We start from the raw sequence: 27,702 nt of genomic DNA on the forward strand, positions 1-27,702 counted from the left end.
AGTCTCCCAGGAAATAAATTATTCTTCCCCATATTGTTCTTGTCAAGTATTTAGTTGCAGCTACAAAAAAGCAACTACTAGAAAGTCTTCTGAAATGACAGTGACTGTCTAAACCCCACGGCCCCAGTCTGTGCAGTGTGGTCCGGCCAGCTGCTGACCCCTGTCCTAGTCCCCATTCTGTCCTCTGCCTAAGTCTCCTGTGACACCTCTTCCCACTGCCAGTGGCATTCACCATTGCCTATCCATTCACATAAACTTTTGTCTTTAACAACACTTCGTCATGGTTCACTGCAGCCCCCATGCAGTCATTAGAAGCATCCTCAGTGTCCCTCCTTGACCTTCCCAGAGTACCCAAGGTGCACAGCTCCTGCACCACCATCTTATACAGCAAGTTTGCTCCTTCTCCTTGTTCCTCAGGACATGAAGTGTCCTGACATCCTTGTCAGAAGTGCTAGGGTGGACCCACTAGCTGGCTGCTGGCATTCCTGCACTTCCCAGGAGTGGCGTGAGGCAGTGCTGGCTCCCAAACAGCAATGGTAGCAGTGCTTGCCAGTGAGTGTAAGCAGATCACTAAGTCAGAGTTGTCTGAGGTTTGAGCACAGTGGCTGGCCAACAGTTCTGCTTCCCAGGGAGTGCCTTGGTGAAAGCCACAGATTCCCAGGCTGTCAATAGCTGGTAGGAAACAGACTGAAGGGCCTCATGCACTCATCTCTGAATCATCCACAAAGAAATTTCCAGTGGGAAATTTTATGATAATTGTTGCTGTCTTTAATAGCAAAGAAAATCCTGTCCCTGGGAAGAAAGTCATTTTACTTACTGCCATGCATCATTTCAAGCCATCCTTTAAAATGAAAGCAACTCAGTTTCCTTAAACAACAAATAAACAAAGCTAACATTCCTCTACATGGTCACACAGTTCTTAGTCAACAAAGAGGAAGCCTGAAGAATACACAGTACTTCTGAAAGAAAGAGACAGAGCAGCTCTGCAAAGAAAGGCTGCAGGCAATCAGGGTTAGGGTCCTCAATGCAATGCTGACCATTCACTCCCTCACTAATGGCCACCTGAGACTGTGCTGCAAGTCTTTACACTGTGACTAAGAGCAGGGGGAAGCACATCACTGCCGAGAGGAGCCTGCACAGATAGTTTGTGCCAACAAGTCTGGGTGGGGTCCTGGCCCAGAAGTGACACGCTAAGGAGATCTAGGTGACAGCTCAGTTAGCACCCAGAGTCCATGCCTAGTATGAACTGAAAGCTGGTGATATGGAAACCCTAGGTGATAGGGAGACCTCCACTAGCCTCACAGCATCCTACACATATAAAACTTCTTGAGTAACTAAACTTGTTTTTTAAAAAACACTCAGAAATTAAAAAGAAAAGATTCCTCCAATTATTTGTTTAAAATCTTTATCCTTTCTAACACTTAATTAAATCCACATGTCCAGTGCCATGGACTCTCTTTGATATTCAGTATTAAGGTCTCTACTGCTCTGATAAAACACTATGACCAAAAGCAACTTGAGGAGGAAGGAGTTTATTTCATCTTACAGTTTGTATCCATCACTGGGGGAAGTCAGGGCAGGAACGGAAGCATAAGAAATGGTGGAATCTTGCTGACTGGCTTGCTCCCCCTGGCTTGCTCAGCCTGCTCTCTTACACCATCCAGGACCACTTGCCTAGGGGTAGTACCACTCACAGTGGGCTGGGCCCTTCCATATTAATCGTTAATCAAGTAAACGCTCCACAGGCTTGCCAAACCAGCATCTGGTAGGCTCATTTTTCAGTTGAGATTCCTTCTTCCCAAAGCTTGTGTCAAGTTGACAAGCCACCATCCAGAAGATTATTAGAACACAGAAAGCCTTAACCACACAATGATGGCGATGGTGTCAAGCTCACCGTAAAGCCACTTCCCTATGTGTGGCTCACTAGCTGGCTTAGACCAACTCTGCCTCCCATATGAGCAGAGACAGATGGCACATAAAGTCTCCACTCACAGGAATCAAGGCAGGCAGTGGCTGTGTTTTATGCTGTTAGTGGACAGAGCAGGTGGACTTACAGTCAGCATTTCAGCCTTCTGGGGTATCCCTAAGTCTCATGAGCAGCAGCAGAGAGGCACCAAACAGAGCTTCTGGAAGCAGTGCACACAGTAGGGATGAAATCTCGAGGAAAGCAGGAAGACTGGAAGTACATCAGACCTCATGGAACCCACACACAGCCAGCCCTTCAGCTTGATATTAGAATGGATTCTGATGGCCTACCTTCACTTTAATGCTGACTAGAGATCTCCTTAATAAAATACTTTATTATAATTATTTAATATTTATTCTTAATAAAATACTATCAAAAGTGGCAAATATCAGGCATAGTGAAAGAAGATGTGAGACAAAACACAGGGAGCCAGGCCGTCCAGGGGGCACAGAGAGATGACCAAACAGCAGAAGGGAGCCAGGCCGTCCAGGGGGCACAGAGAGATGACCAAACAGCAGAAGGGAGCCAGGCCGTCCAGGGGGCACAGAGAGGTGACCAAACAGCAGAAGGGAGCCAGGCCGTCCAGGGGGCACAGAGAGATGACCAAACAGCAGAAGGGAGCCAGGCCGTCCAGGGGGCACAGAGAGGTGACCAAACAGCAGAAGGGAGCCAGGCCGTCCAGGGGGCACAGAGAGATGACCAAACAGCAGAAGGGAGCCAGGCCGTCCAGGGGGCACAGAGAGATGACCAAACAGCAGAAGGGAGCCAGGCCGTCCAAGCAGACCCAAAAGACACACACTGCAGTTATCAGATTGCTCTATCACAGATTAAGGCTCAGCAGGGTGAGTGTTAGGTGCCTTCCCCATCTTGAGTTAATACTGTCCTCACAGTCCCCATAATAACTTGAGGGACTTAGAAGTATGGAGAATTAGGACACATTATCACAGCAGTCCACAGGAGGAGTTGAGCAAACAGAGCTCAACAGTCTGTGACTTTATGTTGCCTGCAACAGGAAAACTACTGACATTAGACTCAAATATATCAGAGATGACCATTTTCATTACCAGGTTAATCACTACAGTGGTCAACTAGTAACAGAACGATGACTAGTTGGCAAGCAGGACATACATGAAAGCCAGAAGAAAACCATAATCCCCCAAAGGTAAACTAAGCAGGACAGGTCAGAAAACACCATGAGACAACCCACATAAGTACTTTTTCCAATGTAACTGGATACATATTACAAATACTCAGAATAACTGGAGGTTTTTGTTTGTTTATTTTAATACCTTCAGATAACCAGAGAAAGGCTGACGTGAAAGGGAACAGAAAATAAATCCTGGGCAAATATTAGCTGAAGACAGTCTAAGGTGCTGGAGCAACATTCATGAGAAGAAACTTGAAGGCAAGCTCTGTTGATATGGGTACAGACAGTAATGTCAAAGGCACAAGATGGAAAGTACTATCCACCTCGCCAACGGCACACCCACTATCAGTGAGGCCAACGCTGACTGGCAGAGGGAGGCAGGGAGTGTGTGGACCTAGCGGCCATCGGGAGCAGCTGTATCCACTCAGGTAAGATGTCAGTCCAGACACAGACCATGGTAAGGAGATAGCTCCCAAAATGTATACGGTGAATACAATTATTTTCAAATAGGCTCAAAGAACTTGTTTAAAAGAAAATGTTGAGTCCTTCAAGTAAGGGAGGGAGGAGGGGGAATGGCCACATTGAACCCCTTAATCAAAGCTCCAGTGGTCTGTAGCCTCTGCTGCTCAACTGACAGGAGTGCAGGCAGCTGTCTCCGGATGCAGACCCATGTGTTTCACACTTTCCAATAACCAACATGCTACAGCAGATGACGGACAGAGGACACTTCCTATTCCATGATACTGCTTGGTGCAAGCTACTGGTCTTGTTAGGCCCCTGACCCTGCCTACATAGCTAGAAATAATAGCAATGGAGGAACAAAAGACTTGTGAAGAAGATGTATAAATTAGAGAAAGTCACGAGGAGAGAGAGATGCTATTTCCATGTCTGCATTACTCTGGCACCGTTGCGGCAATGTACCACTTGGCTGGAGGAAACTCCATACAAATGTAAGGCCTCACAAACGGAAGCCTTAGAGATACACTGTGAGGAGTAAGGTGACACTGGATGTAGCTGTGAAGAACGAATGGAAGATATGTGTCCAACAAGACAATGTACCTAGAAAAGACACTGGATCCAGTGCTTTATCAATAGAAATGAGGGGAACAGCAGCTGATCCACTCTTCACGGAGGTGGCTTAGTGGTCACATGTATCCCTGACTTTGCTCCCATAGTAGGGCTCACCTCTCTGAAGCTGTTGTAGATCCGGCTACCCTGATGAGCTCCAATAGTGATTTCTGGGAGGTAGACCGGAATGGTCGTGTAATTCAGCACTTCTGACTTATCCTGAACCCTGAAAAGTAAGACAAACATGGATTACAACAAGCCATCAAAATAAGTACCATTAGGCAAATATTCTTAACTCTTTATGTATCATAGGGACTGGGGAGATGGCTCAGCAGTTAAAAGCACTGGATGCTCAGAGGATCTGGGTTCAATTCCCAGCAACTGCACAGCAGCTCACCACTGTCTATAACTCCAGTTCCAAGGGATCTGTCACCCTCACAAGACATATATGCAGGCAAAACACCAATGCACATAAAAATAAATAGATCTTTAAAAAAACCCCAAAAAAGTAAACAAAAAACCCCCAAACAACAACAACAACAACCACCACCACTACTAACTACGTGCTGTTCACAAGCAGGCAGGTTCAAAGTACCACTTCTTTCAAAGATCTCTGGGGCCATGTAGCCACTCTGCTAAACAGCTCCAGAATGAGGGAGTTCTGAGAAGCCCTGATACCTTCAGATAGTGGGCTCTCGATGAAGGGTTTGGGAAATGGAAAAATGGAGCCAATGTGTGCTTCACACACAATAGCAGGAGTAATCTACCAGCAGATGATAGTCCCCACGTTATGCACACTATGCCCTCATTAGAAAGCCAAGTGACAGTACCACATGGAACTCGCTAGGTAGCACACGGGGCCATATTTATCAAGGGTCAGATTCTGGTACTACTAATACCAACTTTAGGCTTCTCCCTTGCTTTACCATTTCATTCTGCTGATTCAAGAACGTTCATACAATTGCTACAGCCCATTCTCTTCAAAGATGGGTTCAACATAACCATTATGCTTGAAGAGACAAACCTTTTTTTTTTTTTCCATTTTTTCCTTTTTTTCTTTTTAATTAAATCTGAGCATAGTCATGCACTAGACACCCTAGTACTTGGGAAGCTAAGGCAAAGGAACTGCCACAAGTTTGAGTCCAGCCTGGGCTACCTGGGGAGACAAATGTCTGAGGGGAAAAGGCACTAAAGCCTTTCTTATTCTTATAGGCTGAAGAAACAAAGTAATTACTTTCAACAGATTCTTAGCTACACCTAAGTTGTAAAGGCAAGAGAGGATGTTTCTTGTCTGCAATTTCCAAGTGTAGATTCCATAACTGATTCTGGTTCCTGGTGGCTAGATGTAGGAAGTACCCGGGCTCACTATATAAATCTGCAGGTAGACAGTCAGGTCCCCACAGAACTAGAACCTAAGAGGAATGCATGGTGCATGGGTCCACGGGTCATGCTTGCTTCCACAAGAAATCACAGAGAAACGATGACTGTGGTAAGGCTGAACTTGGTGGCAGGAATGTCCTAGTGCAAATGTGCCACTCCCACAATGATTCAGCGATTCAAATCCCCCAAGCACAGTGGTTCAGGTAGCCCTGCCTGCCTGTCCTCCCGTGTGGTTTGCACTGGTTTAGGTGAGTGCCCATACTAGATAGACACCGTCAAAGATTAAGATTGCTTTTCTTAGCTTTCATATCCTATCCAGTTTGGTTTTTTTCTGCCAAAAGAAATGAAAACATTTAAAAACAGTTCAAGCATGCAAACAGTAGAGTCTGTAGAGGACACAGTAGCCCTGCTCTGTGTAGAAGCTTGCTCTGATTAGCTGTTACATGAAATTCCACAGTGCCAAGGCCTGGCCTCAGCACTACTTTTGAGCACTCCCTCTCCACAGCAACAAGTTGACAACCTTCTCATGCTCTTCATGACTATGCTAGCAGCACACACACACAGCTCTCTACTGTAACACAGGATTATTCTGTACCTGCTACTGTTAATTCTGTTGAAGAGGTAACAAAATATTTCAACTAAAAATGAAGTACACCGCAAATGTTAACAAATATCAAAGGAGGGTGTCCTGGAAGTATGTGAAATATAGAACAACAGCGCCATCTATGTTTAATTTGCCAGAATTACAATTTACACATGCCCCAGAAAAAGAACAAGGCGGCTTTAAAAGCACTCTGTTGTGTACCTTACTTAACCTGGAGAAACAACTCTTAGCAGAGCTCACAGGACGAGGAGAGACACAGCATGTCTCCAGTAAATGCTTGTCAGACAGGCTAAAGATAACATCCGTGACCAGAGGTAATGAAAAACTAAAGGCACTGGGAAGCCTCTATGACTCAGAAAACAAAGCTGATAAGGAGCTCTGCTTACGCAATAAACACTTGGTTCAAAGCTGCAGATGGAATAAACCAGCTGAGAACAATGTTCCTGCCACACCAGTGTCCAACTATGATGTGATGCAGTGTCACAGGCTGATTAGTACCATGGACAGACAGCTTTAACCAGAGGCATTGAGGCAAGACAACAGAAAAGTACAGAACAGCAATTAAGGTTTTATGGCTGAATATTCCTCCCATCGGAGAGAGTCCACTTTTCTCCCACTTTCCACAGGCTGTTTTTACTTCCTCCTGAACTGTAGTTCTGCCTGAAACCATGTGGAGAACTTGCATCCATCACTACAGTACTAGATCTCTGTCTGGAAACTTCCAGCAGCTGCAATGAGCCTCACGGGCAGTAGGTGGGGCTGGGAGGGTGGGTACGGGGGTGGGGGGGGGTGGGGGTGGGGTGCAGTGAAATGTAGCTGAAATTAAACAGAAATGTTCTAAAGCAATAATTTGGTCAAGTCTGGACCAAATAAGTATAACTGCAAGTGGCATGTTTACAGTAATTGTCTCAGAAACAGATCATAATTTTCACTCAAGAAATTAAGATCAACACAATTACCATTGAAAACTTATGAAACCGAGGAGAGGACACAACACAGGGAAAGGACAAAGCCACAGTAAATGAAATACAAGCAATTAATTGGATGTTGTAACTCACAAACTCTGGGAAAATTACAGGTCACAGCTCTATACCCTGATAACCATATAACTAAGTAATACCAAAATTATGAATTTTAAGCACAGGTCAGATCAACATGTGTTTCAGATCACATTTAGAAAATGACATGGTATTATCTGTGGGAGGTCAAAAGCCAGAAATACTCCCTAGTCTCAGTGAGTCTGTTTGGATCTTAGTCCTCTTTTTCTAATGCTAGCTCATACCCTCTGCCCAGTTAACTGATCCTAAAAAGCAAGGATCCCAAGACATTTGTGTGACAGACCCACGGCATTAAGAGGAGGTGTCATGGTGATAACAAGACAGTGATAACCTTGCAGGCTGTGAAGAATATAAAGTTCAACACGGGGATTCAGATCACCAGGTGCTAGAGCAGGACAGAGGTTGCAGTTTCTGAGCTAATCCAGGAACAGAAATGTTAAGTGCTTGAGAGCACTCTTCATAAAGAGGAAACAGGAACTCTCTTAACCTAAAAACAAGCAAACAAAACAGACGAACCTCTGGAGGTGTACTGGAAAACAGTGAGGGCAGTTAGGAACTGACCAGAAGCAGAGATCCAAAATGAGGGCACCAAACCACCACAGCAGAGAACAACAGGGTCAGAAGAGAAACCACAACAGAGTACATCAGCCTTTAGAGTAGTCTTTGGGGAGAAGTGAGGGTTAGCATGAACAGAGGGGCCCAACAGCCTCAGACTCTATCCCAAGCACATGACAGAGCAGGGCAAGACAGGCACAGGCTCAGAGTGCTGCAGCAGCTCCACTTCCTGAAGCTCTTCCTGACAGACACCTCACAGCATCTCCACATCTGGGCTTTCCACTGCAAACCATCCTTCACTTTCTCATTTTCATGCAGCAATCTTATATGGCCTCCTGTCCTCTTAGGGCTAGCCTTCATGCAGGACTCCCCTGCCACATGCTTCCTGGACTCACAGCTCCCTGAAACTATGGAAGAAGAATTTCTGACTCCTCAATTCTTGTGTATTTCATGCCTCTAGAGCCAATACCATTTAGATAACACTGCCAAGTTCAGCAGCCAGCTTGGGATGGGCCCTCTTTGCCTTTGACCACATCGGTATGTTGAAGCTTCCTCATAAGTTGGAAGCTTAGCTGTATGAGGTCTTGTTTCCTGGGCATCTTACCCTCCAATGAGGAACAGTCCAATGTGGACTTGCCTTAACTAATCTATTTAAACAATTGAAGCCTCTCTTCACAGAGATGCCTTGGCTGTAAACATTAAACTTCCTAGTGCTTTTATTTTCCTTCAGGTTATATATGTTGTTATTTCTTTTTGTTCCATTTGCTCTTTTTCAGTGTAGAACTATATACGGATTATCAATAATAACCAAACCACAGACTCAATGCTATACTCTCTTGAAATTTCCTCTGCCAAAGAGATTAGTCTATTACTTAATTAGCTTCAGGTAAGTACTCAGGACAAGGGCAGAAGGCAGCCAGATTCTTTGCCAAGATATCACAGCCTAGTTGTTGGTAAAGTCCATGCGTGAATATGAGCCTCAGTGCTACTGACTTTCAAGTTCCTACTAGAAGAGTCCATTACGTTCTGCTTACAAAATTCAGCTACTTTACTAATCTAAAACATCAAGGCCTTCCACATTCCTAAAACAAAACAAACAAATAAAACATGGTCAAGTTCTTCACAGCAAGAGCCCACTCTCTAGTACTAAAACCTCTGGACAGCAGGGTAGAATGCCATAGAATCAGGAAGCAAAATTTTTCTTACTGGATTCCAGGGATGACAGTGAATGGAATCATTCCTTCCACTTCCTGATACCTAGACTGGCTATCGAAGCAGCACCACATACTGAATGCTGATTCAAAGCACATACTACCTTCTGGAGAACCCTGAGTGCAGGGAAGTCTTCACAGTGAGCACCACTATGGGCAGGGTACCTGGCTGTACATTTTACTTGAAAGATTGTGTGACTGTCTGAATATTGATTTATGGGTTGGAGACAATATTTTGGCTGGATGGTCAGGGCTACAGAATGAGGCAAATGCTTCCTGCTTGCTTGTCTTCATTCTTGCTGGCAAGTCCATCTATCCTGTTGTTGCAGCATTCATGCACCAATATTAGAACCAACTTCTTTGGGACTCTAATGTACACTTAAGACTCTGGGAATGGGGCTGGAGAGATGGCTCAGTGGCTAAGAACACGGACTGCTCTTCTGAAGGTCCTGAGTTCAAATCCCAGCAACCACATGGTGGCTCACAACCACCCGTCATGAGATCTGATGCTCTCTTCTGAAGACAGCTACAGTGTACTTATGTATAATAAATAAATCTTTGGGCCTGAGCAAGCAGAGGTCCTAAAAATTCAATTCCCAACAACCACATGAAGACTTACAACCAGCTGTTCAGCCACATTGTACCCATATACATAAAATAAATAAATAAATTAAAAAAAAAAAGACTCTATGAATCTTCCAGGCCCTCAGCACCAGATAGGGACTAGAGGGAATAGTGTGAAATAGCTATTGCTGGATTATCACAACAGCAACCTATAAATCAACCTAATAAATCCCTCTCTCTTTCACACACACACACACACACACACACACACACACCCCTACCTATTCAAGGAAACAGAATGTATGACTCCATTTCAAGCAGTTATAGGTATCCCATGGTATCTACAGGGATGTTTTCAGAGACCCTGTGGAGAGCAAGCTCCAAGGACATAAAAAGCACAGTACTGACTGTCACACAGCCTCCATGTTTCCAGCCACACACTTTCAGTAATTCTCACTGTGGACACAGCAGTCACACTATAATGTTCAAAGAATATTGAGAAGGAAAAGTCTCCACATCCTCAGAACAACCACAATATTCAAACAAACAAACAAACAAACAACAACAACAAACTTGGCTGATGTTGTGGCTAAAGTAGGCTAACTGCACACTTCTTAGATGACAGTTACAATATACTAAGAGATCGTATCTTGCAGTAGAGTGGAACAATGCCAGCAATGCTGTAAGGGACCGAGAGTGCACCATGCTGTCAGCCACCTGCCCTCCTGTGGAATGGCACTGGACACAGATGAGCTAGGAATTACAGGAAAACACAGCAACTGAAATGCAGTTTTTTTCTAAAGTATGAAATGCTGATACAAAGTAGAATATATTAAATGATCAGTTAAATTCAGAGATAGGGAAAGGAAACAATGTAATAAGTAGAAAGCACAGACTACAGAGAAATGGATTCTAATAGTACTGCTCATTTTAATGTAAAAGATCCAAGTATAGAAGATACAACTGGGGGCTGGTGAGATGGCTCAGCGGGTAAGAGCACCCGACTGCTCTTCCGAAGGTCCAGAGTTCAAATCCCAGCAACCACATGGTGGCTCACAACCATCCGTAACGAGATCTGGTGCCCTCTTCTGGAGTATCTGAGTACAGCTACAGTGTACTTACATATAATAAATAAATAAATCTTAAAAAAAAAAAAAAAAGAAGATACAACTGTCAAGACAATATGAAAAAAACAAGACGTAACTACTTGCTGTGTGGAAAAATGACTTAAAATTGGGATAATAAAAGTAAAAGAATGGACAAGACACCATGCCTCTGCTGAGAGCAAAAGTTAATATTAATGTAAATGTTAATATTTCAGACAGAGAAAAATTCAGAACAAAAGAAAACAGCAGGCATATGCAGATGAGCATTCTCTAATTAGAAGATATATTTAACAACAACAATTGAACTACAAGGCAAAAATAAACAGGACTCGATGGAGAGAGAGACCCCAGAGAACAGGCATTGCTTGAGCTTTAAGCCCCTTTCAGAACTGACAGATCCTACAGAGGACACAGATGACCCAATCACCACAGGCCTTGGCTCTATGACAGGCAAGCTCAGCATTCCCATAACAGAACCCACACTGTCTGCTCAATGGAGCATGTGCCAAGGCAAAAGACATGACACCCAGAAAGACACCTGAATGGAGGTGAAAGAAGAGAAATAGCAGAATGTTTGCAGATCACAGCCGGGTTTGGGAGTGGGGGTGGGGGAAGAATGATAGGTGGAAACCCCAGATATGACACACTCCTAAATCCTATGTGAGACAAGGAAAGTCTCAACAGAATTCTGAAAATATTTTACCTTAGTGAAACTGAGTGAACCTGGGCTTTGTTAGGAAAGAGGGTCTAAGTCAGCTGTCTACCCTGGGATGCTGAAGAGAGCAGCTGAGATCTAGGGAAGCAGGAGGAAGAGTAAAAACCATCAATGAAAACAAAGCCTCGATGAACAGCCAACAACCTGGCTCTTTGAAAGTCACCAGCAGGAAAAGGACTCACAGCACAAAGCAGCCAGGAGGAACGTAACTGAAATTTAGAAACTGCATGCCCAAGCAATTCTTCTCTGAACACATTGGCAGGCTTCTGTTCATTTCTATTTAATTATACTGCATCACTGTGTATCCACGTGTACACATTCATGTTCCTGTGTGTGTGCAAATGCATGTGTGTATGTTTGTGTCTCTATTGTGTACAGAGGCCAGAGGGTAATTCTGAGTCTTCCTCATTCTCTTTCAGTCTTAATGTTTGAGGCAGGGTTTCTTACTGAAAGAATTTGGCTGTCTGGCTGATCAGCAAGCCCCAGGGACCCCTCTGCTTCCACACAAGCACGCACAACTAAACCTAGATTCTTATGGGCATGCCTGGAATCTACTCAGGTCTCTTACTAGTTAACTAGGTTATCTCTCAACCCTAACTGTGCTTCTTTATAGATAAAATATTCAATACCAATAGTTTCTACAGAATAATCTTGCCAAAAAAGAAAAAAATATCAGTAGTTGTAAAATGTATTTATCTGTACAGTCTGACCCAGTAACGATTCTTATTCTCAATGAAGTAACCTGCTGGTACAACTGCATCTCTGGAAGTCCCTTTAAAGATCTAGCATATCCTCTATGGAAATACAAGGCACCCAACTCTTCCTGGGGGCCCTGTGTAGGTGTATCTGCTCAGAATGCAACCAGGTTCCAAAAGAGGGCTGCAAGCTTGCTTACAGACACAGAGATAAACAGAAAAATGGGAAACCTGTTTCCTCTGAAACTCAAAGTTCTCTCCCTGAGGCTATTTTGTCACAGTAGTTTGTTCCTTGCTGTGAATGTGGCAGGAAGATACTCCCAGCAGTCTTAACTGGAGGGAAGGAAGTGAGTGGCAGGGGCTGAGTGAGCAAGGTGTATCGGCCTTTGCATGGAAAGGCTGAGGGAGTCTGAGGCTTCCCAGGAGTCAGACTTGGGAGTGGCCTTTATAACTCAGTAGTTCCGGGCCCTAGTTTGCTTGCATCTCCCACTAAAATGTGCCTCTGCTGAGAGCAGACATTTTATTTGATCTTAAAGTCTTTCAAACTAAAACCAAACCTGGCACAGAGTAGAAGCAAAATAATGACGCAGTTAATAACAACAAATTACTATGTACAGCAAGTTGCTTAGAAGGAAAAAGGGCAAAGATCGCAGTCCTGGCTGGTGCAGTTGACAACTAATTGAAGCATTAATTATTTAAAAACTGTCCACTTCTACAGCATGCAGCAGACCCCTGCAGTGTGGTAGTCTGTTCCCACCCCAGAAGTTCACTCACAGCATCCGCAGGTAGTGAAAGGTCCAATCGTCCTGTTTCAGCCAAGGCCCTTTGTTGTAGTTAAGGTATTCAATGTCCTCTACCACCTGAAGCAATAGAAACAACTCCAGCTTAGAATTGTGAATTCGGCAACACTGAACGTTTACAAAGTCCTGGCAGATCATACAAACCAAGAAGATATACAAATCAAGAAGAACAAATGGCGGGACTTCAGTGGGTTCAGCATGACCCTGCCCCGTCAACATTCTGAAAGAGCAAGGGGACAGAAGCCGCCCTGATGATGGGAAGAAAGGTGAGATGAGAGGAAAGCCAATTAAGGAGAGTACCCATATCCCCATATCTTCCTAAACTACTTCCTTCTGCAAGGGAAGGCAGCCACACAGAAGCAGAGGAGTCTGAACACCAACATATTTCTGGAGAGCCCAGGCCTCTATTCCTGCCCTGCAGAGAGGCAATCTTCTCACACTCACTGCTGTTTCAGAACATGCCCAGATCGGACCTCACCTAAAGGTCGGAGGTTCATAATTCTAAGATATACTATCTAAACATAATGTCTAAACTCCAATCAAAAGGTACAAAAATAAACTGAATGTGATCAACTTGGAGTTGGTCCAGGAAGGTAGTGAAACCAGCCTTCCAGTCCAAGCAGGTCAAGCCAGGAACTCAAAAGAATGCTTACAGGAGGCAGCAGAGCCACACTAAACACAGTTTCCTTCTGAGAGCAGAATGCTGTTCCCTGGTAGAAGAACTCACCAGGTCCCCTTCCTCCTGCCCTCTGTACAGAAGGGCTGAGCATGCAGGTGGCTCACAGCCATCAGCTCTGCAAGAAGATCCTTCTGCAGGTCTGAGAAGCCTGAGCTAGCACTCATATGCTCCTTATTGTTCACTGGCCTTTCCTGGCCTTCACTTCTGTCCGAGACTGGGTTTTGCCATGCAGCCCTGGCTTGCCTGGAACTCACTAGATAGACCAGGCTGCCTCACACTTACAATAATCTTCCTGCCTCTGCTTCCCAAGTGCTGGCATTACAAACAAGCCTCACTAGGCCAGGCCTGTCTGCTGGTAATTGAAGCTTTAGATACAATGAATATACAATGAAATATAAGGCAGAACTCTAGGCTGGGGTGGGGGCAGTGTTAGTTTTTGTTGTTGTTAACAGGGTCTTATTACGCAGTCCAAGCTGGTCTTGACTTTACTATGTAGTTCAGGCTGGCCTCGAACTTGTTTGTTTTTTTCACCAAATGGATATCCATTTATCTTAATACCATTTAAGAAATTACTTTTCCCCTCTTATTTCACTTTTTGATTTTTATTATCTTGAAGACTCTGCCAAACTAAGAGAGTCTTTCTGTGCTGTTCCTGGAGTCTGGTGAACCAAAGCAAACTCACACCAACTGGATGATCTGTTAGCCTTGTACTAACAACCCAATCTTTTCCTTACTGTGCATACACTTTTGTACTTGGGAGAGCAGATGTCCTGAATGACTCCTTTTCAGAATTTTCTTGGTTGTTACTCATTAAGTTCCCTGAAAACTCCATCAAGATTAACTGGGATTTCATAAAATGCAGTTATTAACTGGAATTTCACAAAATGCAGACTTAAGGAAAACAGTTCTCTTTAAATGACTAACTTTTCCTCTGAACTAAGGCAAGGTCCTGTCATGTTTTTTGATACAAGTCCTATTTAATTCTGCATCTCTGCATTTGATTTTAAGATCACACACACGAAGCTATTTTTTTGAAGAGTCAAAAGCTTCACAGCTCAGGGTGGCTGACGAGCAGGGAGTGTTGGGTGGATTTTGCCGTTTGATTGTGACATGCCAATGCTCTAAACTATCAGGAATCAACCTCGTCAGGTGGTCTGGGGAACCCTGAGCATCAAGCTGAAGAGAGTCTGCTGCTGGCTGGCATCGCCCCACCTTGGTTGGGTCTTCAGCCTCCCAGGAATTGTACACCAACACCTCGCACATTTCACTGTAAGACAGAATGAAGGCACACGGTCAGCATTTCCAGGGAGCAGGTCTGTGCAAATGCCCAGCAGCCACCAGAGTCCCTTGCTCTGACATAAGCGTCCCCCACCATCTGGGACCTGAGTGTCCTGAAATTCATGCCATCACAGTGTGACTGTGGAAGGCAAAGATCACTGACTTCATTTTGTTTTTATTCGTAGTTTTAAGTACCCTGAAGATTTTCAGTATCAAACAATCTGTTATACACAATATGCCAAGGACCAGAGAGCCACGTGGAGCTAGGAAAGCACACTTCCCTCACGCTTCAACTAACAGGGATAGAAGACAACCCAGGTGGTAGTGCTGGCCCTAAGTTTGCTGAAGGATACCCACTCAAAGGACCCATGGGGCTGTGTACTCATGCACTTCCTCTTCGGCCATGCTGAGTGTTTTTTCTAGATATTTACCTACTACCTGAATAGAATACATAGGACCTTTAGTGCTAAGATTTGCCATGGACTTGAGCATAGATTTATTTTTAGCATCAAGAATTTTAAGGACCTAACAGGAGAGGAAAAATTAAAAACAAAACCAAAAAAGCAAAAGCCTACCCAAACAAATGTACAAAACCTGTATTGAAAAGGCTCCCATCGGCTCTGCAGCGTGAGGCTGTGAGTGGAGAGAAAGCACTGTGGGCTGTGAGGCTCCAGCCTCTGCAAGGCAATCTGTCTTACATGGGAGAGCTGGGCTGGGCTCACCTCATTTTGGGGAGGAAGGTTTTCTTGTAGGCATTCTCAATGTCCTGGAGATAGGCAGAGGTGACCTTCATTTCATGTGGCTAAACAAAAGCAGAGAAAACATCCCAGGAGGTGATCAGACTCATTTTTTTTTTTTAAATTGTATGTATGTATGCATGCAAAATCCATAACTGGAGGTACTCCTTCTAAAGAGCTACCAACTTCAGGGGACAGGCAGTGAGAACGATTCCTGACTCGAGGAACCTGTGTCATGACCACCCCCTATCGCCCTTTTATAAAGCGACTGTTTTTGTGTTGGTGAGACTAAGACTTGACTTAGAAAACACATAGGTGACAGTTCAAATTTGGACTCACAAGTATTTGAAACATTTCAAATATGTTATCTGGCTTAACAAAATTTCTTCCTACAGCTATGGAATATGACTTGGGTTTTCTCACTGACTTCCATAAACAATTTTGCTGAAAGTTATTTTACGAAGGAGATTAAAAATTTGCAGTTCCCTCTGTAATTCCATGGCAAGTCCTGAGTTATTCATCAACTTAGAGTGAGCTCTTATGCAGCCTGAGGGACATGCACAAACAAAAAGGTTCACTTGTCCTTGTTAGGGCAGGGAAGAGCTGGTTCACCTAGGGGGTAAGCAAGATGGCTCAGTGGGTTAAGGTGCTCGCCACACAGCCTAGACACCTGGGACCAATCTCTGGAACCCATGTGAAAGGGGAAGAGAGAATGTCACAAAGTGGTCCTCACCCTTGTGTGTGTGTGCTGGGGCACATGCACATCTTGACAGTTTACAATACATGGTAGTACATATAATAATAGTAATCAATACATGTTTTAAAAACCACTTGATGCCTGCACTAGGAATGATGCCCCTGAGCCCCTGTGAGGACACAGCACTGAGGATGGCCACTTTAAGCTCATTGCAGCAATCTATATCGCCACCACAGCATGCAAAGGCCATGTCTTCCCCATGACCAGCATCTATTAATCTCTCAGAGTGTCAACCAAAAGGGCAGCTGGATACGGAGCATATGGCTCTCATAGAATCAGGACATGTGAGGGACATCCAAATCACTTTCATTTCCAGGACAGAGGACATGAGACTCTGAGAAGAGAAAGGTCCAGGCAGGGTAGATGGGGTGCTCTCTGTCTCCCCACAAGCATGACTCAGGGACAGATGTGTGTTCATGTTTGGGATCTCCTGCACATGTGTGCTGACTTAAAAAGGCCATTGGGAACTGGCACCTGGCCCATGCTGATCACAAGAACATGTAGACACCTGGCTCTTATGGGGAATGACTTACATCTCCTTTCTTCTGGATCCTGCTCTGTACCTCTGGCACGGGCACATCAATATAGATGACTGCGTGTGGCGGCAGGTACTCCGGGAGAGTGAGCCGCTTAATTTCATTATAGTGGTCCACACCTACAAGAGAGCCCATCACCATCAGAGTCCAGACGGCTCCAGGCTTCTCCTGGCACATGAGGATCTATACCAAGACTTAACCTAACCACTGCCCACAGGATAGACCTTGCGTGTGTCTACCTCACTTCCTGGGCAAGCTGGAAGCACACCTGCATTCTCCTCATATGTTTCTTGAGCTGGGATGCATAATACAGCCAGATATGTGTATCTGTTTCTTTACAATACACATATAAGACTCTATAGGGAGTTCTAAGTATTTCAGATTCAGGTGAAAAACGTAGGCTACACTTACCTGGTTCAGAATGTCTCAGAGACTTTGATGTAAGCATCTAGTGAATCAGATTTACACAGAAATGAAGCAGAGCACTGAGACTGCCATAGTCATCTCACCTCAGCACCCAACACAGACACCACAGTCCAGATGATCACTCTTGTTATTAGAATGAACAACAACCCAGGGTCATCACACACAACCTACTCACACTAGCCCCAATAGGGAGAAGGCACTAGGTCCACAGTGGGATATCCACACTTGGGTACCTCTACGCAGTGTTGAGAAACACTGTTTCCACGGCAAATCATCCAGAAGTGACATGTGGGTGCTTGCACTAAGCCCATGGAAAGACACTTCACTTCTGAACATTCCAGTGACCCTCGAGGTCACTGTGTTGAAGGCTATCTTGGACTGCTCTGTGACCAAGACCAAGGAGAACCAAGCGGGAACAGGGAGGAGCCATGCCCATGGGCTAGGGCACCTGCCCCAACTGCCCTGACCACACCCACACAAGGAGAAAGCTATGCGTTGCCCTTCTTGCTAGACTTGCAATGGACCAGCCCTGGCCCTCTGCTTGCTTCCTCTGTTCCATCTCCATTTGCCTACTTGTTTATGCCAACATCTCATTCCTTAGGCCATTTTCCCCTCCCTGGATGCCAGACATTAACTAATGTGCTTTTCCCTATTCTGTTACTAACATGACTGACTACAGTCACTAACCCTACACAGGTGAAATCCAACGGTCACCGGCTACAGCACGAGTGGCACAGCTAACCCCTCCCTCCCTCTCTCCCTTCAGCTCTCCGTGTGCACACGAGGCCATGGAGCGTTACCCTTGGGGTTTCTGCCTCCTCAGAATTGTACCCAGGACCTGGCTGCCTCTCTGTTGTCACTCATGGGCATTATCGAGTCAAAGCAGACTCACTGTCACTGCTGACATCTATTCCTTAGGCCTTAGCAGCAGGAATCTGTCTGTAGGTGTATCTTGAGCCCATCTCAGAGAGTCTCACATCCAAGATTAGCCAAGAGAAGCCACCATGCAGCCTACTGATTCCTCTTCATTCTAGAAAGTGGTCTTCCATTACACTCCTGCTGTGCTTCTGCAAAAGTGACCACTGTTCCCTTCTTATCAACTTTAGCTTCAGGAGTAGATAGCTCCTGCTACCAGTGTCCTCCAATCTAGGCCATCTGCTCCCTTCCCACTTCCTCCCAACTGGCCTCCTTCCCTTGGACTTTCCCTCACTACACATGTTCTCTTCAGACATTCCTGTGACCACCTAACTATCAAATCTTCTTTCTCACACCTACATGCTCAGTGGTCCCTCGGTCCTTCCAGAAGGTATCTGAGCTTCCCGCCCTAATAAGGTGCCTGTCCTTGCTTGTCCATGCCCTGACTGCCACTCCAACACCACACTGGCCATCCCCAGCCCCTCTTCCACCAGAGCACTCGCCTAATGCTGACGATTCAGCCTTCCTGTACTCAGTGGATAATCCCTGAAGGCCAGTTACCACAGGAGCTGTCCCTGGCCATGACTCTCACCCCTGTCACATGAGCTGGATTGCAGGGTGCTCCTCCACAGCACTCTGGATCAGCTGAGGGGTGGGTGCCAGGGATGCTGTTCTGCCACTCCTTATTTCTGCTGCCTTAAGGCCCCTTCCCTAGGACAGCAAAAGCCTTGCTTGGTGTGCCTGCGCATCCAGCCAGAACTGTGTTCACAGTGCCTCAGAAATCCCTGTTGACCAACCTCAACTGCTGCTTGGCATGTGTAGGGCAGGCTTCCCCTCAGGCAGAAGCAGCATGTTTCCGCCCACTCTTCCTGCTCCCCATACACAGGTGCATGCCCTCTAGCCACCCAAAAGGAAACAGCAGGGCCAGAGCCAGAGCCTCAGATTGCAATCATTCCTTTGCTTGCCTCAGTTTCCCTGATCAAATACATTTACACTGACCTCCAGATTTCAGTGCCCACTGCTGCAGCCATCAAGCACACAGGCAAGAACCTGACACTGAAACCAATGCAGGCCAAGCACAGCATGCACAAACTCTTTACAGATACACCAACCTCTCTGGGGTTCCCAGCCAGCCTACTTTAACCAATAGCCTTTTATTCTTTCTCCTTTGTTATCTGCCATTGATGTAACCAACTCCAATGTTCCTAAAATAGGGTCATCAATTGGAGGGAAGCAAGGACACTGGCAACTGTGTAGGGACAGAGGGGAAAGTAAAACAACCCAAATACATAAACCCATATGCTAGAAACTGGAGAGTTCAGCACAATTAGTTACACAGACCATGGAAAACTAGTGAGGCTGTAGGACTGAACTGAGGGTCACGAGTCTCCTAGGGAACGGCCGCGGGAGCTGTGGGATGCCCTAGTATTCCTGAGCACTAAGGATGCCACTTTGCTTACAGGGTAAGTGGAGGGACAAAAGATAGCTATTTAGGATGAAGAAGACAATGGGAACTTGGTGAGCCCCCTCCTAACCTGGGGAATACAGCACACGCAGCACTTACTTAATTCAAAATACCTTCCCCTCACCCCCTGCGGAGGCATACCCATCAGCAGAGGCACATGCACACCAGGGGTATATTAAACAACTTACACTGCTTTCGGATATAGCCCTGGTTGTACATTGCCTCCAGGAAGACAAAGTCACTGTAGATGGAGCGCTCCAAGACCACACCTTGTCCTGTCAAAACAGGTAAACAAAAAATATGAGCCAAACATGAAAAAATACTTCTAACTAGAAATTTCACTTTAGAAATGGAAAGCCAAGAACAACAAAAATGCAGTGACTTACAATTCCAGTTCTTACCACATACATTCAAAGACCACATTACAAATGGAAAGCCCTTTAAACCATAGTGCTCTTTTGGTCTGGGGTAACTCTGTCTTCTCCATCACCTGTGGCAGAGAGGACTATGGGTCTCCATCAGTGATCCTCCTTGAGGATCACTGGGACCTCTCCAATCCTGGCCTCCTCCTCCAATCCACGCCCTACTCCTCACAGCCATCAGGGACTCTCAAGCATCTGAATATAAAGAATTAATATACAAATGTTTCAAGTTCAGGATAATTTCTTAACTCTTAGTTATCTCATGTGTCTGGAAATGGGGCAAACTCATGGGCTTGTCACAAGAGGTGGCATTGCAGCATTTAGTACAATGCTGTACCAAGAGGCCAATGCACCATTCCTTTTTCTCTTGAGACCATCTCTATCATTAAAGAAAACTATTTGTTCTCTTTCAACAGCAGCTTCAGATTACGGCCTCAAAACAATCACGTCCCAAACAACACCCTGGATCAGAGCATTGTTCTGTTGACAGAGAACTGTTTTACACGCCAATCAAATATGCTTTCTAGACCAGCGGTCAGGTAACAATCTCAGATCACTTCTTTCTCTAGGTCCGGTGTCTTCTACATCTTTTAGCATGATCTGAGAGACACACAGCTCCCCGGGGATACTCCTGTCTTTGAGGTGGTCATGCTGAAGAAGCCAAAGGTGAGTGCTCCCATCGTACTCGGTGAGAAGGCAAACTGGAGGCTCACAGAAGACACCATCTCGCCATTATATCTTGATCCTTCGTTCTCAGCAGCAGGACACTTCAGCCTGATAAAGTTGTACTCAAACCTCCTTTCTCCTTCAGAGTAAAGACTTCCAAGTTTAAAACTCTCAGCTGGCAACTTCTCGCCTTTATTACCAGCATCACCAGCTCCATGCAATATAACCACTCAAGATCTTTAAAAGTCCCTGCGATCTACCCTGCAAGGCCTAGGCAGAACTTTTCCCTCAGGAGAATTGGCCCCGAGGCACCACTCACCCAGAGAGAAAACTGGTTGTTCTGTAACTTCACCTAGGACCAGCTCCCCAAAGCAGCTCCCAAGAGGGAGACTCCAGACCACATAAGTTTCTAGCAATAACACTAAGACCAGAGCTTCCATCCATGGAAGGAAATAATCATTAATACAATTGGAACATCAAAACCAGACACTTCAGCATGACTTGGGATCTGTGGACACGCACCGTGTGCTCAGGAACCTAGAGTCCCAGGCAATGGGTCCCAAATGCGAGTTTGGGAAGCAGCTTTATCAGCTATCTTGAGGCCTTGCTGAAAACACATTCTTGTTCTCACAGCTCAGAATCACTGAGCCAACTTCCTAGGGGCAGCTGAACTTGTTTCTAAACCCACCATCAACCACAAGGAAACCACTGCTACAGGAAGTAGACCTTAAATATAAGCTACCCAGTCTTTCTCACACAATCTGTCCATCAATCATGGGTGGTCATACGAAGTAGACACAGCTTTACATGACAGCTACCCCTTCTCCCACACAATTCACTCATCAACCACAGGGCAGCCACTGCTCTAAGGGGTAGACACAGCCTTAAATACCGACCACATCCTTTCCCCCTCCCCACAACATACCACTGTGAATACAGTTCCTGGTACACAGCTTCGGCTACAGGTTCAGCAGGATGTCTGCTGTTCATTTTCAGGGCACTCTGGGTTCAGGGCAGCAAGGGCTGTATTCTGACCTTATCTACACACTCTGTTCTATCATCTGCTCTCCTCTCACGTCCTAACTGCTTCCTGGTCCCTGCTGCCAGTCTTCCATTCTACACATTGCTTGCTCAAACATTTACTTAGATAACATCTGGGGTCAGTTTCTTTTAACTGAATGGGCACCAGGATCCCCACCTCTGCTACCTTTTCAAGGTTTAACTTTTAAACTGACCACTGTCCCTCCAGAAAACCCACTGGCTGTCATCCATGTCTCTCTCCATGGGACATGCAGTCCATCCTCATGACTGTGACTTCACATTTTCCCAGTCACCTGTATGCTGTCCTCCAAACACAGTGTCATACCATCAACAAGCTGCAGATCTCCCTGTCGTGGGCAGCAGCAATAAGGCTACACTATTTTGAGCCTGCATCAACAGGGATTTCGAGGACTTACAATCTTACTGGAAACACAGAACTTACCTAAAAGTACCTATTCAGAAAACCTCTCCTGAGAAAACCATCAAGGAGAATGCCCTCCACCCCTGACCAAGGACACAACCATACCTGTGCTCAACAGGTGCTCCAGGGCATCTGAGTACTGAAGGAGGCGGCTGGCATACAGCCAGGACTGCAGGCGGTAGCTGTTGCCATCGTTGCTCTTGGGATCATCATAAAATTTCTCTAAACTACAGCTGCCACTAAATTCTATGTCGAGGGGCCTTCCATCACCTGTGGTGGTGCTTGAGTACTGTATCCCTGCTTCTGGATAGTGCTTCATGCCTAAGGAGAGAAGACCTGGATGAAGCATAGGTAGATAGACCACTCACTCCTACTGCAAGTGTGTAAGGTTGGACAGAAACCCAAAGAAAACTTGAATGTTATTGTCAGGGCTGGTCATCAGAACCCAAGGAAAAGTCCCCTTTGAGCCCACACTTCATCACATACTCAAGAAGCACATTCTATGCTGTGGACAACAGCTAAAGAACACGCTTCTCCATTCTCTACAACCAAGTAGATCAGCACACCCCTTCCAACCCTCACCCTACTGCTGCAGTCCAATATTCCCAAAGGCAAGCAGGCAGATGGCTGCATGAGGAACTGAAGAGGCCAGCCTATGTCCCATCACCCCACGTGAGAGCCAATGTAGTGACAGCTCCTCTGGCAGGGCAGCTCAGAAAAGGACTCTGCCGCACTCCCAGGTAAAGTCCAATTCTAACTGGTAACTGCCAGGGATGTTTTAATGTTCCCTTTGAAAGATTAACACCTCTCTCTGATTTGATCTGAGACAGGGTCTCCCCATGAAGCTATGGTTGGCCTAGTACTCACTACATAGCTCAAGCTTGCCTCAATCTCATGGCAATCCTCTTGCTGTAGCCTCATAAACACTAAGATTATAAGCATATACTCAACAAGCAATTAAAAAAATGTAAAAGACCTACCTTAGGCCTAAATCTACCTAGTCAATAGCCAAGCAAATGCTAGCTGGGATAAGCAGCCACATGGCTGACAGGCCAGGGCCACTGTGCCCGGTGCATACCTAGTTGCTCTGCGATCTCCTTTGCGAGCTTGTTTTTCCCCGAGCATATGTTCCCATCTACTGTTATCACTCGGCTGTACTCATGCAGCTTTTTGGTTGTCTTATCACCAAGAATGGCGGCCAAAAGCCCATACCTCAGCTTGCAGTGCACACTGGTATGAATTCGTCCCTGAAAAACACAACAGCACATCACCACTGTGGTTACTGCAGGCATTAGCAGCTATTATATAAAACACTAAGAGGCACCTCTTGTTTAATGACCTGACTCCCTTCTTCCTCAGTGTTAGCTCTCTGAGAACTGGCTGTTCACCTCCTTAGGTCTCAGAACAGACTAGGAAACAGGATGCTTGCTATGGTAATGAAAACTGGATGGATGGATGGATGGATGGATGAACAGATGGACAGAAGGATGGATATGCACAAATAGCAGCAGGGAGCGGGACCTGACAAAATAAAGTACCTCTCTGATCTAGGCTTTTGCCTTCCACCTGTTACCTAATTCCCTTACCTCCAAGGGACTTTAAGCACGAGAAAGCTAGAAAACTTAAGCTTAAGTAGAGTTTCCATGCTCTAACCCCGAGAATGATGCCTGCAACAGTGGGAACTGGCCACAATCCACAAACAGAGCGATATAAGCATTATTTTTGCCTTTCTTTAATTCTGTAATCACCCACAGAAGCTGAATGCCCAGGCTCTGTGGAGAAGCATCATCTCCCTCTCCTGCTGCATGGATGCAAGGTCCTCCTCACACCCCTCATCCACAGGCAAGGAACGTCCTCATCAGCAGTCTCCCAGTCTACTCCTCAAACTGAAGCTAAAATAATCCACTCTCCCCAAATAAAATCACCAAGCTGGGGACAGTGGAGGATATATAATTAAAAGGTGAATAATTGAAAGGGCAGCGAATTTTAAAATAAGCAAACTGATCTTACAAAGATCACACAGGCAGCATGTAGGTGCCTAAGATGCCCCCTTGGGAACCAGGAGATGTGCTGTGTGTGTGCACTCACTGGATGCTCATAAACGAAAATGACTTCCAACACCCATGTTAGCACCCATACAGCAGGATACTCTGTACTGCTAAGGAGTGCAAATGGGACGGTCGATAGAAGACAGATGGTTATAAAACTACAGCCTCACTAACAACCCAGCAAACACATCACCCAATGATAGGAAACATTCCCACAAGAAACTTGCATGCATACTTTTTTGTTTTTTCGAGACAGGGATTCTCTGTGTAGTCCTGGCTGTCCTAGAACTCACTCTGTAGACCAGGCTGGCCTCAAACTCAGAAATCCACCTACTTCTGCCTCCTAAGTGCTGGGATTAAAGGCGTGCGCCACCACGCCCAGCTTTGCATGCATACTTAAATCAGCTTTTTCACAATTATCTTATGGGGAAACTACCAAGATGGTCTTCAATAGATAAATGGATAAATGGCAGTATAACCAAACTATGGAATTAAAGGGAATGACTAAAAAGGCCATAAAGACACAGTGAGTCTTTTTTTTTCCCCTTGCTGTTTTTGGGGGCTGGATTTGAGACAAGAGTCTCACTATGTAGCTCTGGCTGGTCTGGAACTCCCTGTATACCAGGCTGTCCGAGAATTCATAGATCTCCTGTCTCATGCTGGGATTAAAGGTGTGCACCACAACATCTGGCTTACGAATTATTGTCTAGATTGTGTATGTGTGTGTGTGTTAAGAGAAACAAGTACTCTTAACAGCTGTGCAGCCCCACAATAAATTCTAAGTGTAACTGTAAAAGTCTATGTAGACAAAGAAAGCACTGTGACAGGTAATATGTGTGACTGATTACACGAGTCTAGCAAAGGCAAAATGACAAAAATCATCAGAAGCACAGTGGCTGTCAGGAGTTGACAGGGTGGAAAATAAATGAATATTAAGGACAACAGATTTTTTTTTAGGGCTGTGAACTACTCTGTGTGTATTGTAAAGGCCGAAATATAATATTGCTCATTGTGCAAAACAATAAAACTTCACAGCATAAAGAATGAACTCAATGCATGAAAAGCTTAGGGTGGAACGGAGTGTGACTGAACTTCTGACATATAAATATGTGAAACGACCTCACTGAAGGGGGTGATGTGAAGATACTGGGGAACGAGTGTGGTCTCTGAGGGTCAAGGTCAAGAGTGGATTGTGAATATGCTCTGTGCTCTAGCTGCTGTGCTCCACTGTGATCCTAATAGGCTTAAGCTGACAGTGCTAATTCATAGTGGGGCTTAGGCTGACAGTGCGGATCCAGGCTCACATTCACTCACACCTCGTTTCTCTCTGGTTCACATCCATACCTCTTTCACACACAGATCACTCCTGTACAAAATAAAAATCCTTAGCATGACTGTCAACCCCTTTCCGATTTACCACCTAGGTAGTTCTAGCTACTATAAAGCAAAAAAGTTATGGTGCCGTCATAAGACGTGTCCTGTTTCCAGCCACGGTCCCCTAGGCACCTACTGTCACCCATTATTCTGCATGCACCCTAAGAGGTCCTAATCCTCCCCAATCTACCCCAAATCTCTGTTGCTGCTCCACATCACGTCACCCCAGAGTCTACAAGGCGTTCCACAAAGCAGCTTCTGAACCGATGAGCATGCGGGCCCAGGCTCCGGAGCTCCGGCATCTCGGCTCTCCGTGTGCAGCCGGGAAAGTGAGTCCCGCTGCACCGGAGCTGTGAGCGGAGGCCTCAGGAGCTCGCGGCTCACGGGTCTGACTGACACCGCCGGAGCGTCAGGGCTCGGAGCCGACAGGCCGAGATCCAAGCAAGGAGAGCCACCCGCCGCTCACCACGCGCTGGGCTCCGGCCGCGAGGCCGCGCGCGGGAGCCGACGCCCGGACGAGTCTCAGCAACCTCAAGGCCATGACTTCGCCGTCTGCGCCGGCTCAAGGACCACAGGGACATGAACGCGACGGGGTCCTAGCTCGTCCGCGGCGCGCTGCCATGACGTCACCACCGGGTGTTCGCGGCGCCTGTCGAAAAAAAGAAAACCTTCGGGAACTGGGACGGGGCGGGGCCAGAGGGAAGGGGCGGAGCTTAGGCTTGTCCACGCTCTAGGGCGTGGGCTTAGATTGTTTGGGCGAGGAGCGCGCCTAGATCCTAGACAAGTTACACTATAAAACAAACAAACAAACAAACAAACAAAGAGTGGCAAAGGGCTAGAAGTCTTGCCTGGGCCTTGAGGCTCCCAGCTTTGAGTCGGGTTCTCGCAGATGCTTCAGCTGTGTGACAAAAGTGTGACCCCCCCCCCCCCCGGGTATTCTGTGGGGTGAATCCTCTCGCTCCCCAGAATCTGTGCTGTCTCCCTGCTCCACTCCCAAACGTGGACCCACTTTCTGAGTTCTGTAGGGAGGATCCGCTCCCTGCCCTTCTGGTCGCTAAGGAGAGAGTCCATTCCCCATCTGAGTTCTAGGGGCGTCACATTCTCCCTGCCTAGGTTTCTGAGAGAAGGACCTGTCATAAGCTTGAGCCCTGTGGGGACAGCCAATTCACGACCTACGGGTTCTGAGATTTTGTAGTGCTAAGAGCTGAGGTGGCCACAGACCTGGTACCACCATATATCTCCAGTGCAGAGCTCCCTGCCTCATTTCCACAGCTGCCGACTTTATTATAGTCACCTCCTGGAAAGCTCTTCAGCTCCAAGAACCTCTGAGGTGGAAGAGTGCGCAGAAGCCAGGAAAGTGCTGATAGGGAGAGGATCCCCAAGACAACGAGGAGTTCTGGGTTGGGTGTGGACCACCTTTCATGTAGTTAACACAAAACCTCCCCTGCGTTTCTGGATTTCTAGAAAGTCCTGTATCCTTACAGTACACTGAATACGGGAGGGGGAACCCTCTCCTCATTTCTTTTGAATCCTGATCATTATCTCATTTCCCTACTCCCCTCCAGTGTAATTCAAAAATCACTCAACCCCAAAAGAGAAATTTCCTAAGCACGTATGTTTTACTGAAGAATTTTACTTAATACATAAATATATGATACTAAATATGTACAGTCTCCTCCAGAAAACAGAAGCGATAATGCTTACTATCACATGTTATGCTGCTATAACTGTCAAAGACAGTACAAAAATGTAAGACCTCCATATGTCAGTATCTCAGCAAATTGAATCCAGCAACACAAGAAATGAGTGGTGCACCACAAGCAATGGGATGTCATCCAAAGATGAGCAGGCACCTGATGTCTTAAAATCAACTGATATAAAAAACAAACGAAGCAAAAGAATTATGTGTGATCAGATTGCCTGGTTCAGGGAAAGCATTTGACACAATTCAATATTCATTTAAAATAAAAGAACACATCTGCTCCAACAAAGGCTACAGGGTGGCTGCTTCAGCTTCATAAAGCATGCCCACAAAATCCTAAAACTAACATCATATGAATAGAGAAAG

General features: G+C 45.8%; 1 protein-coding gene across 1 annotated transcript in view; it reads right to left on the minus strand.

The window, feature by feature from the left end:
- Positions 1–26,256, minus strand: part of Ndufa10 (NADH:ubiquinone oxidoreductase subunit A10) — a 34,725-nt gene extending 8,469 nt beyond the window's left edge. The window contains exons 1-9 of the mRNA XM_021171889.3: positions 26,101–26,256; positions 23,291–23,459; positions 22,318–22,533; positions 19,851–19,937; positions 16,854–16,975; positions 15,549–15,628; positions 14,761–14,815; positions 12,844–12,929; positions 4,299–4,407 (exon numbers count right to left, since the gene is read on the minus strand). Of these exons, the coding sequence (XP_021027548.1) occupies positions 4,299–4,407; positions 12,844–12,929; positions 14,761–14,815; positions 15,549–15,628; positions 16,854–16,975; positions 19,851–19,937; positions 22,318–22,533; positions 23,291–23,459; positions 26,101–26,175 (999 nt within the window). The 5' untranslated portion in view covers positions 26,176–26,256. The remainder of the gene's footprint in view (positions 1–4,298; positions 4,408–12,843; positions 12,930–14,760; positions 14,816–15,548; positions 15,629–16,853; positions 16,976–19,850; positions 19,938–22,317; positions 22,534–23,290; positions 23,460–26,100) is intronic.
- Between the last annotated feature and the right edge of the window lie 1,446 nt (positions 26,257–27,702).

This window comes from Mus caroli, unplaced genomic scaffold (assembly GCF_978045245.1).
Source record: "Mus caroli unplaced genomic scaffold, Mus_caroli_1 scaffold_1, whole genome shotgun sequence".
Classification (NCBI taxonomy): domain Eukaryota; kingdom Metazoa; phylum Chordata; class Mammalia; order Rodentia; family Muridae; genus Mus; species Mus caroli.